Source organism: Zerene cesonia, chromosome 11, assembly GCF_012273895.1.
Source record: "Zerene cesonia ecotype Mississippi chromosome 11, Zerene_cesonia_1.1, whole genome shotgun sequence".
Taxonomy (NCBI): domain Eukaryota; kingdom Metazoa; phylum Arthropoda; class Insecta; order Lepidoptera; family Pieridae; genus Zerene; species Zerene cesonia.
The window spans coordinates 5639428-5652330 of record NC_052112.1 but is presented as its reverse complement, the minus strand read 5'-3'; the positions used below and the strand labels follow the sequence as shown (position 1 = coordinate 5652330).

Sequence of the window (12903 nt, the reverse complement as noted above, 5' to 3'; positions counted from 1 at the left end):
GAACATATTTTTTTTTTAATCTTCTAGGTTGATTTTGCGGTAGTGTTATGGGGAAACAAGGGGGATTTGGAGATGATGCTAGGGCGGGACGCTTAGTTGAGGTTGACAATACTGCATGAACGTATATCATGATTTTGACGTAAGGTGCTGACTACGCATTTTGACTTTTTAGTTTTGTCAAATCTAAAGAGTATAATATTACGGGTAACTTACTAAATAGTAAATAGTATACTTTACGAAACAGTGATCATATTCAAAATAATTTATACATTCGGAGTACGTGTGGAACTTGTATCGATGGCTCATGGCAATGGACACATAGCGACACAGCCTCTACTTTATTACTAGCATAATTTAATATCACATCCAAATATATCATAATGGACAATTCAGACGGAAAGGTAGTAAAAATTTGACAAAGTAAAGAGTTTGAATAACTACGTTACTCTGGATTTGAGGAGGAAATTTGAGATAAAAATCTATAACTCATTTTATTGTAATATAACATTAAGTAATCTAGTTTTACATTCACTTAAAATTTATATTATACAACATATTCATTTTATACATAAACAAATAAATAAATCTAAAATGAATATTTTTAATACAGAAATATTATACTAAATGTATATAATAATAACTGAAATATATGATGTTATAATTAGCCAATTTTAAGGCGATAAATTATCAACATACTAGTATAAGTATACTTCATTTTTAAAATGTATAAAATTGGAATTATAATAATTATATAAGAATATAACATATTTTAGGGTGCAAGTGATACTCCTAAAAGAAATCCTTTTGATGATTTAAACAGAGATGATTTAATTATTAAATGCAAAGGTCTCCTAGCTATAGCACAGAAAGCCAAGCAAGCAAAATCAGGTTTGTCATTTATGATTTAAATTTACACAGATATTTAAATGTTTACTGTGTAAAAAGTCAATGTTGTGCAATGCGTTTCTAATTATTGTTTGTATTTCTGGACTGATACAACACCAAGCCCAGTTGGAGTACATATGTTACATTTAATTTTTTTTTTATAAATTATGCTTATTGATTATTTGGCTCCTTTATAAACTTAAATAATGTATTTTAATTAATAAACTCTGGCTTTGACCCTTTACTAACTGACTAATCAGGCATTTCACAATATTGATTCCATTGGCCTCAGCAAACAAAGTATAAAAATCCATTACATAGGGTAATGCGGTCATATCAGGTCATCCACAATATATTTTTATCAACAGCAATAGGGATTAGGGACACGCAAGCTATTTGCAGAGTATACCTTTACAATTTATAACAACTACTTATAATAACTACTACGCTTATAACTACTACTAGTGTAGTAGTTATATATTTATAACAACTAGTTTAAAAAAAAAGTTAGTTTTAAAATTAAATCTCAAAAACTAAAATAGGTATATCTATTATATACAGAAAAATAGTACCTAGACTGAAAAAATACTATTTTTACTCATAAATTAATTCAAAGGAATGAAATGTATAAGATACAATGCAATACTTATAACCAGGCTAAGGCTTTAATTATCATAGTTCAGTGATGACTCACTAGTAGCTATAGCCTGATGAATGACCAATATTTTCAATTCTTTAATTCACTTTTACTTTTACAGAGTGCCAGATAGAACTTGATAAAATTAAGAAAAAAGAACATGATTTTGAAAATGAAAAGAAAGGATTATTAAACAACATTAAAACATTAGAGGAGCTGGTAGATTCCCTTACAGAACAAAAACTTAATTACATAACGGAAATAGATGTAGCTCAGAATAAAATTAAAACTTATGAAGATAAGTTAAATATTTATGATGAAGAAATTAAAAAACATAAAGCAGATGTTATAATAAGAGATCAAAAACTAGCAAATGTTTTACAAAAACTTTCAGATGTGGATAGTGAAATAACTTCACTCAAAAGACAAAACAACCGTCTCATGGAAGAGAATGAACAACTAATCAGTCAATTGACTGAAATGGAATCTAGAACTGTAGAATTTAATGATATTGGGCTGCAGCAAAGGGAACAACTGCAACTTTTAGAACAAAAAGTTCAAGATGGTTGGTATTTTTATATGAACCATTTTTTTAATTATTATTATGAAATATTTCAAATAAGTATTTTATTTCGTCTAAATAATTATTTCCATGTTTTAATTTCAGAGACAGTTTTTAAAATCCAACTAGAGGAATTAAGCAATAAAATTATGACACTAGAGTCTAATTTAAGTAAAATAACAACAGAAAAGAATGATTTGCAAAATGAGAACATGAAAAATAGAAATAAAATAGAGGAATTATCAAATTTATATGAAGGTGAAAAGTCTAAAAAAGAAAAAGCAAATATAAAGTTAAAAAGTTATAGGGACAAAATTCTAAAATGTGCATCATGTATAAATCAACTTAAGAATTCAAGGTTCATTTTAACTAAAACTGTTAATGAATATTCAGAAAACATACCTAAGTGGCAAAATGAAATAATAAAAGCATCTAAAATACTTGATGATCAAATGAATGTTTTAAATAAAGAAAACTTATCACTTAAGGAAAGAATAGACAAATTAGAAAAACAATTAACTGAAGTGAACATGCACAATAAGAACGCAAGTCAGGTGTTAGAAGAAAATATTGTACTGGAAAATAATAATCTTGCACTGAAAAATGATATATCTAATTTGAAACAACAACTTAAAGACTCCCTCGATACTAAAATAAAAATTGAAAACGACCTAAGAACATTAAATAAAAATAGAGACATTGAAATTAGTGAAAAAATAAAAGAAAATGACATGTTAAAACATGAAATTAATACTAAAGTCAAAGAATTATATGATATTCAAAAGGAAATGACCGAGATTACTTTACAAATAGAAAATTTGAAATCAGAAAATGAGACATTAAAAAGTAATGAAGATAAGAATACAAAGGAAAATCTGATTTTGCAACTGAAAGCTCTCGAAAGTGAGAAATCTATTCTTGTGAAAGAAAAATTAACTGCAAAAGACAATATCATTGAATTGGAAAATCAAAATAAATTGCTGTCGAATGAAAATGACAAAATCAAAGCAGACTTTGAAATTGTAAAGCTTCAGTTAGAAAGTGTGTGTAAAGATAATGAAAATTTAAAACTTCAAACCTATACAGAAAGAGATGAAAAACTTAAAGAATTTGAAAATAACATAGCTATTCTGAATGATCAGAATACAAAACTTAAGAAAGAATTTGAAATCTTACAAGATGAAAATGGGCTTTTAAGAGAAGAAGTAGAGACTCTAAAATTGTCACTAGAGCAGCCTAAAGATAATGTCGAAAATTTATCTGATTTAAATGTATCTCTGCAAGCTGACTTAGCAAAGTTAGAAACAAAACTATCAAACTATAAACAAGAAAACTCTTCCTTATTAATTGAATTAAAAGAATGTCGAGGAAAAGTAAAAGAATATGATAATATAGTAGTTGAGTATGAAGATATCAAAACAAAATTATTAGGCTATAAGACAGAAAATAATGAATTGTTAAATGAAATGAAAGAAATTAATCAAGTGTTAAAGGAAAGAGGTGAGGCAATTTCAAAATTACAAAAAGCTATTTCTGAAATGGAGCATCTCATTGAAACACTTGAAAAAGATAGAGATGAGAAAAATGAGAAGAATGTTGAATTACTAGACAGAATTACTGTATTGGAAAGTTATCTGAAAAGCTCAGAAGATAATACAAACAAGAGCAAGGAAGATAATGAGAAACTTATTACAGAAAGAGACACCACTCTGTCATTATTAAAAGAGAAAGAATCATTAATAGTTACTTTAAAGGAGGAACTTGAGAGGTTGAAAACAAATTATTGTAATGGTAATATCATGATTCTGAATTTAGTGAGAATACATTTTGATATGATTTTCTCTTGCTTTTATTAATGCACTAACTGTTTTAGTATCTGAATTACCAAATGAAGATATGTCTACTTCAACTATATCCAAAGCTGAGGAACATTCTCGAATGAAGGATTTAGATGAGACATTTGAAGACAAGTAAATATTGTACTATTATTCTGTTTCATTTATAATTGTTTAGAATTTAATAAATTTCAAATTGTTGTTTAAATTTCGATCATGTAATGATAAATCACATATAACATTAAGGGAAATTTAGAAAGAACTAAAATAATAATATAAAAGAGGAACACATTAATAATAATCATCTATTAGAGAAGTAATTTAAAAAAATAAATGCATACATCAGATTAATATAAAGATTAATATTAGGTAATTTTTCATAAATAATGTATTTTTCAGATATACAAAATTAAGAATATTTGCTTTAAAATTGAAAAAGAAGTTAAATGAAACTACTACACAGTTACAAAATTCGGAACAAGAGAAGTTGAAACTCAAAAAGATGCTAGATGACAAAAACACAGAAAATAAAACGAAAAGTATGGATGAGGTTGATAGTAGTACTAATCCCGATAACGAAAAATCTAAAGCTGAAATTATGAATCTTGAATCAAAAATAAGATCTCTTACATCAGCAATAGAAAATTTAGAAGGTACATTCCAGCGATTTTTTGTTTTGTTTAATTTGATGTTTAAGAGTTTTACATGTATCTTACATTATATTTATCTTTTCTATAGTGGAAAAATCACAATTAAATGAACAATTAGCGACGGAAAAGAGTTCACATAAATCTACAAAGGAGCAATTAGAAAAGGCCATGAGAGATGTTAAGAAAAAGAATGTTTTAAGTTTGGAAATGGAAGACTATGAAAAATCAATGAAGGAACTTACAACTAAGATGGAAGAAAAGAAAAATAAAATTGTGCAAGTAGGTGTTGTCATATAGCTAATTTTATAAAATGTTCTTGTGCTTATAACTGGCAGGGACGTTATTCAGCTCTGTAAACTAAACTATATTATCAGATATCAGAAATTAAAATCTATCCGTAACCATATCCATTACCAAACTTTCGAATAAGAGTGGATTCTTTGTTTCATTGTGAGAGCGCAACATGAATGTTGCACAGTTTGTTTGTTATTTCAAAAGAATGGATTTTGGAATGTCCTATTGCAAAATCCATTTTTATTTAATTAATATTGATTAAGGCTCCTAAAGCCTCTCAGAAATTTGTATGATATTCCATCATTTGTCATCGTCAACTTCTTTAATTTAATGTTGGTAACATTAAGAAGCTCAAGTTGCTCCCAGTCTATTATCGCCGCAATATGTATTGTTACAGCTACTTTATCGTATCCTTTTTGACCCTAAGACCTTTCTATCTTAAAAATAAATTTAACTACCTTACCTTCCTACCTTTTCACCGCATGCACATGCGCATGGTGTCTCTTTTGTAATCACTGCCATAAATGTTTGGAATGCATTGCCGATTAATATAAGACGAGCCCAAACTCTATCTAGGTTTAAAAGCCTTGCACAATGTCATTATTTAGATCTTGCATTTGACTCGGTATAGTTTTTTCTACTTCATTATGATTATTTTCCTTTCCATTTTTAAAACACTAATTATGTTTATATTTTATAAGATATCATTATTTATATGAGTGTATATATGTATGTATATTAATTTTATATATGTATATGTTGTATATGAATTTTAAGAATGTAGTTATTTTATTTGTTATATTTGCTATACTTTTTACATACCTCCTTTTAACGTTGCTATCTATCTTTCAGTTGGTTGCCTAGTAGAGATCACTTATAAGTGATAGGGCCGCCTTCTGTGTGTATCTTTCTATTTGTTTAAGTATTAGTTTTGTTTTTGTTTTTGTATTTTGTTGGCAGCACAATAAATTGTTTAAATAAATAAATTAAATTAAAGACGTTAATAGAGTTGGATTGAGGGCATCTGAAGGCCCATATTAAGTAATAAATATTTGACAAAGTCGCATTTAAAGTACTACAAACTTTAAATTTAGCAGATGAAGATTCAGAACGGAATTTGGTAATATGGTTAGAAAAGGGTCTTCTAAAGTGCTTTTGCAAATTTGTGTGATAGTCTTGCGTTCTGGTTTCTTTCTCAGCGCTGCTCCGATAACGGATTATTTAACTGAAACATACAATTTGTAGATAATTTCACAACACACAATTTTTATTACCCCCCAACAATAGGAATACTAATATTATAAATGCGAAAGATGAGGATGTGTTTATGTTTGTTACTCTTTCGCGCAAAAACTACTGAACCGATTGCATCGAAATTTGGTACGTAGATTGCTGGATAACTAGAATAACATATAGGCATTTTTTATCCCGATATTCCTACGGGATATGGACTTACGCGTGTGAAACCTCGGGGCGCAGCTAGTCTTTATATAAAAGTTAATACAAAAAACTAGACTCGCTTGAATTTTTTCCGCAGATAAAAATTAAAATGTCTAGGCTATTATGTTGGGATAATAGTATGAAATTGTGGATACCAACAACAATGTGATAATAAATAATATTAACCATATCTGACACCCAATGAATTTTATTCATATCCGAAGTTTCATAGCCATAATATCAATGATAATATTATAGTTTCTCTATTATAATCGTCTATAATAAAGAATCTAGTATAGTTTCTATATTATAGTTGTATTTTTCATCCGCAGATGGAGTCTACAATTGATGTGCATGAAAGTACTATAACTGCCATGAAAACTCAAATAAAATTACTTGAAGAACAAATTAAGACGGATGAAACTCAGAACCGAGTTCTTAAAGAAGAAGTACAGCACAGTTTACAGGAAAGCAAAGAAAAAGATAATGTTATTAGCACCAAAAATAATATCATATCTAAATTAATGCAAGAGCTCGAAGACGAAAAGCGAAAAAATGAAGAAGCAGACTTAGAAATGACTTCTCTTCTCAGTGAAAAGGAGAAAATAATTATGAGTTTTGGAGAAGAAAGAATTGAACTTAATAATAAAATGAAGAAATTAGAGTTCAAATGTGCAGAAACTAATGAAAATTTGAGGATTACTTCTATGGAGTTAGCAGATTTAAAAACAGAGTATACAAGTTATAAGGTTTGTGTCATACAAAAGCGTGAATATGCCTTAATAGCAGAAGAAATGTGTTTACTTTCTCAATTTGGATGAATAACTCAACCGTCCTTATCTGTGCTTGCACTCCCAAAAAAATTGAAATTATTTCATAAAATTTTTCGACACATTGATTGTTTACATATGTTTTGAATGTTACTGTGATGTTATTTGCAATCTAAAATATTGAAAAGAAAATGTTTGACACACTAAAAGATAATATAATTTTTATTTTCCCTACACTAGGTGAGAGCTCAAGCAGTGTTACGGCAAAATCAAACAATTGACCACAGCCAAGAAGAACAACTGAAAGAGGAAACTGCTGCACTGAAAGCGCAGACTGAAAGCTTAAGCCTTAAATTGAATACCCTGCAGTAAGTCGAATAAAATATCATAGAAATTTTAACCATAAATATCCATAAACAATTATTATGTAGCGTTATGTATGATACAGAGAGGTCTTTGAATTGAATTTCTAATCAAAAGTTTTCGCAAAAATGATGATTTTACCACCGAATAAACACAGCCACTGGAGTTTAAAAACTTGAAATAATTTTAATATTTATTACAGAGAAAAATATTCCGAACAAAGTGCGGAATTGGAAGCGGCGCGTAAACGTGTGGCTGAGGCGAGCTTGGATGCTTCTCGAGCTCAACAGAGAACAACAAGATTGCAAACCGATCTTACAAGACTCTCGCAACAGTTGGAATCGGAGAGAGCACAACATAAACTTCAAGTAAGGCAATAACGTGAAAAAAAAAACAATTGTAGACATTTTATATACAACAACATATTGTGACAGACTGATTATAGCTACATAAAATTACATTCACACGATATTACAAAAACAGCATCATTCTAGATAAATGCAATGCTAGAAAAACTTACTACAAATTAAAAAAAATTTTCATTTATTGGTGTTATAGAATCATTAAAGTTGAACTATTTCTCTCTGATTATTTGGTCCTCAAAGTGATTAAAGTGTATGTTGGAAGTAGAGGATGATTAATTATTTCTTTTATTTGTAGATTTCAACATTAACTCAATGTTATAAGTCTCAAATAACAGATTTGGAGGTGAAACTCCAAAAGGAAACAGAAAATTTGCGAAAACAGCTTGCGACTGTACAAGAGTCTGTCAAAACTGGCCGATTTGAAGAAGATTTAAATCGCGATAAGTATACTATACCAGTGATACCTAAAGAAGATACGAGTGACACTGAAATGGATATCAATGTGTCTATGATACCTCGGGAGGAGGGAGAAGTAAGTTTTTTTTATTTTTATTTTAACGAATTTGGTATATATCTTCTCTTTGAGTCATGTGTGAATAATCTATGATTGAATGTCTAATTCAACATATAGTCAATGTAGTTAAATGCTCGCAGGCCGTCGGACAACAACAATTAATCATAGATATTTCCATCCTCTCTTTCACATGTTGCAGGATTTGTTTTCGTGGCAAAAACTAGCACATGTTCAAATAATACTGGCAAATAGCGAAAAAAAAATTGATACTGTCTTCGATTTCTATTCCTGTTTTAACTCAGACCTTATATTTTTTTTATGTATGTCTAGGGTTCGGAATCAGCCCCATCACCTCCATTATCGAAGTCATTCCTATCTGGGGGTAGTCGGCGCTCACCGGTTCCATTGGAAAGGTTGCTAGAGGAAGGCGTCGCTGAGGACGACACACTTGACACTTCGTCACTTGCACTCACACCTGAACAGGAGATCACGGATTTAAAGCGGAAAGTACTTACATTACAGCAAAGGTAAACTTGTTATTTTTTTTTTCAGTTAAAGTGACTTAGTTACACAACAGTATTACTTTATCGTTGATTCTTGGTTTTGAATAATCGTTGTTTGCTTTTATCAAAGTAATCTTCATTCCTTGGTTTGACTTGTGAATATCTGTGGAAAGGGACTACGGATAATTTTTTTAAGTTTAAGAACATCTTGCGTTGTTTTCTAATTGAGAATCTTTCAAAAAATACAATACATTGGTGTTGATAAAAAGTTACTATATTCCTATATGATATGTGGAACAAACACACAGACATGGAATATCTGGTTTATTCATTTTTAAGATTAGGACTTTTGCACATTTCGTATTGTTTATTGTGAGTAGTGTATAAAAGGCTAATATGTTGTATTACATTAAAACAATGTGGAATCGTTTAGGACCACTAGGTCTAATTTAAAAAAACATTAACTTACCAAGGTCATCAATATTGTGTCAATGTTGTGTGAAATAAAACCTTCCTTTTCTAAATTTATATGAATCATTAAATGGCCTAGTTGTTGTAACCTGCGCTGATTACAACAGAAAAATAAATCATATTTAACCATCTAACAGGAAGTAACATATGAATAATTGTAATAAAACAAATGTTAATATTATACGAATTCTTAACAAAATTGATTAATAAAATGTTTAAATTTTCAATATCAGTTGCAGAATAGATTATAAAATTTTAATAATATTACTGAATTATGTAAAGATCAACAGTATAACACGTTTATAATTTTATGTAGGTGTTTCGTAAAAATAGATTACATATAAAATGTTATATTCCTCTAAAAAATATTTATTGGACAGCTAAATTCTGTGAATAATGGTTTTACGTTCACGCAGTGGATAATAAGCTTACGTTGCTTATTTGAATTATGTTAATCTGAAAGACAGATTTATTATATACATGATTTTTTTTAAATATCGCTTAGATAGATGACAGGGATATAGAATGGATAACTATAATCAGATATTTATTATACATATAAGCTTGTTCAATTAGAGGTATACAGTAACTAAACTGAAAATATTGATTTATCTTTTGGAAATATGATAATTAGTGCTAATTTAAGTTACAAGCATGTGTAGACCGTTATTATGTATCGAATTTCGGCTAACTTCTTTCTCTTGTTATAGTAATAGTCATCTAAGAATATAAAATGTCCTCTATATAAAATTTCTGGCATTCATTATTACTACATCCTCGCTTCTTATAAAAAATTACAATATCTTTTCAAGGATTACTGAAAATTTTAATTTATCAACTGAGGAATGTTTTTTTTATTTTTTATATGTCAACTCTAATAAATTGTTTTACATTGTGCTTATTTATATTTATTTATTTTCAAGGGTAAAACATGTGACGGTATTACTAGCGGAGTCGGAGCGGGAATGCGCCCGAATGTCGCAGCTAAGCGATCTGCTCAAGTCGGAGTTGCGGCGCGTGCGCGGGTCGTCGCAGAATGCGCACAACACGGAGTATATGAAGAACGTCACTTTGAAGGTATTGGCCACTATTCGTAATCTGCGATTTTGATATTTATTTTATGGCTTTTGCGATTACTGTGTGAGCTCTTAGACGACTTATTGTCGATCCTATCCTACCTACTATCCCATTAATATTATAAATGCGAAAGTTTGTAAGGACGTGTGTATGTTTCTCTTTCACACAAAAACTACTGAACCGATTGCAATAAAACTTGGTACGTAGATAGCTGGACAACTGGAATAACACATTGGCAACTTTTTATCCCAATATCCCTACGAGTATGGACTTACGCGTGTGAAACCGCGGGGCGCAGCTAGTTATTTTATAAGACGAATGAAGCTGGCCAAAAAACTATTTTCAAATAATTTCACACACCAGATCTCAGAAAATTATTTCAATTCGTTAAATTTACGATTGTTCCGTTAATTATGATGATATTATTCGCTTAAGATCTTATTTTTATAATCAATTGCACAAAATGTTAAGTTAATTATGAAAAAAACATCATATCATTAAATGTATTTTAATCCACGCATATAAATGTGTTATTAGCTAACATTAAACATAAACTAAGACTTTTCTCCATTAGACTTATGAATTAGAAATTTCTGTTAATTTTACAATAAGTTATTGTCTCTCAATAGTTTTTAACACTGCCACCGGGAGATGAGCGAAGCCGGCTCGTTCCTGTCTTGCAAAAGATTCTTACACTCTCCTCCGAAGAAATGCAAAAAATACAAGCTGTTGCCAAGGGTAAAGTATATTTCATATTTTGTTTAAATCATAAATTAATTACTTTCATTTATCCCTTCTGAGAATTGTCTCATCGGGACACCATTGCAATTAATGTACGATACTGCTATGACTACGATTTAGTTCTTGCAGAATACGAATTTTCTTCCTGTTATAATATATGATAATTCGTGTCGTATGTCATGTAATAAAATTCCAACCCCCAGGTTGTATTTCATTACAAGATATTTCAGAAATACAGTAATTTAAGTGAAAATATTAAAGTATCTACGAAACGTGTAATAAATTGCCCTGTTGCAGATTTTATATATATACCTAACATTTAAGTTTAACCTAGAGTTTCTCTATGATAATTTTTACATGATTGCATTGATAGTAATACATCATTATTTCACAGGACACGATCCAAATCCAAGCAAGAGTTGGGGCAGTTACTTACCATGGCCAGGTGGCAAATAAAGGACCTTGCATTCCAGAAAAGCAATAAAATTATCTGTGATGAAATATATTAATTGGCTCTTACATAAATATTTTAATGGGAAATTTTGTAACATTTTTATAATTACATCAATTAATTTGTATAATGACATGTAATTAGTACTATAATTATAAATTATACAGGATTATTATAAGCTTAATTTGAAATACATTTATTTAATAAATACTAGTTTAGTGTTAATTGCAATGTTATATTTAGTATGGGTCTTTAATATGACAGAAATCTTTATTTAAAATATAGTAATAGACTTACATATTTGATCGTACATACACATTAAAATTAATATTAAAAATGTACAACAGGTTGACAAAGCATAAAATGTAACATGGTTGTACAAACTATGGTGTTGATTTGTTTATTTCTATACTTTAATATGTTAGCCGCTTGTTCCTACTCCACCCGGTCGACCCGGGATAAAATCAAAATCAAATAAAGCATGTCACTCAGAAATATTGTAGCTTTTTGCTAGTCAAAGAATTCGAAGCTAATACGTTTCAAACAAACAAACAGACAATCGAGTATTTATTCTTTATAATATTAGTGTTACTTAGCTGATTGTAATAATATAGTTTCTTCATTATTAAAATATATTTAAAATTATAATATATACTCGTTGTTTTATTAAAGTATCTTTCTAAGCTTTTTAGTGTTCTAATTAAAAAATCACTCATGGAATCGGTCAGTTACGTTAAATTTCTACATCTAGGAGCAATTAAGAAATTAAAAAAAAAAAAAAAAAATCGTATTCATTAATCGCCTTAATATTTAAAGAAGCTAAACTTTAATAGAACTAACATGAATATAACTTTGTGAATGAATACTATCGTTTCCATTTCGCGCATATTATGGCGACGTTGATGTAGGTCAAACGGGACCATGACCATGCGTATGTTATTTGTATGTGCCTACATATTTGAAAATAATAAACTAAATGATCAGAGCAGTTAATTTATTAACGTAATGTTTCCCACTTTGATTTTGTTTACGGTTAACGTAGAAAAACCTATAAAATATTTTTTACGTTTATCAATCTCTATTTAACGTTAACTCTGGCAAGCTGGATAGTATATGGCAGAAAGTCTGACGACGAAAATGCTAACATCCGTTTTCTTTAAATGCTTATATTAATTATTAATCTTGTTGAAATGTTTCATCGTATATGTGAAATTAAGTAATTATTGTGTGGATTTTTAATCAAGTTTAAAAAATATTTTCATTAATAAAAGCAACAATTTAATAATAAGTTCGTCAGTTGACATTATTGATTTCATTTCCCGGGAGACCGTACAGCGCATGCTTG

General features: G+C 29.2%; 1 protein-coding gene across 1 annotated transcript; it reads left to right on the top strand.

Moving 5' to 3' along the window:
• The first annotated feature begins 100 nt into the window (after window positions 1–100).
• LOC119830023 (GRIP and coiled-coil domain-containing protein 2-like) lies at window positions 101–12175 on the top strand. Its single transcript, XM_038352845.1, has 15 exons — window positions 101–401; window positions 774–888; window positions 1644–2087; window positions 2190–3875; window positions 3958–4054; window positions 4319–4572; window positions 4658–4848; window positions 6636–7052; window positions 7314–7441; window positions 7639–7804; window positions 8097–8333; window positions 8646–8842; window positions 10213–10366; window positions 10996–11104; window positions 11502–12175. The coding sequence occupies exons 1-15, from the start codon at window positions 381–383 to the stop codon at window positions 11561–11563; spliced, it is 4278 nt and encodes a 1425-aa protein (XP_038208773.1). The 5' UTR covers window positions 101–380; the 3' UTR covers window positions 11564–12175.
• The last annotated feature ends 728 nt before the right edge of the window (window positions 12176–12903 follow it).

Coding starts and splice junctions, on each gene's coding strand:
- LOC119830023 (XM_038352845.1), top strand. CDS start 381: ATGGACAATTCAGACGGAAAG. Junction 2,088..2,189: donor AGAACAAAAAGTTCAAGATG/GTTGGTATTTTT, acceptor TTTTAATTTCAG/AGACAGTTTTTAAAATCCAA. Junction 4,849..6,635: donor AGAAAAATAAAATTGTGCAA/GTAGGTGTTGTC, acceptor TTTCATCCGCAG/ATGGAGTCTACAATTGATGT.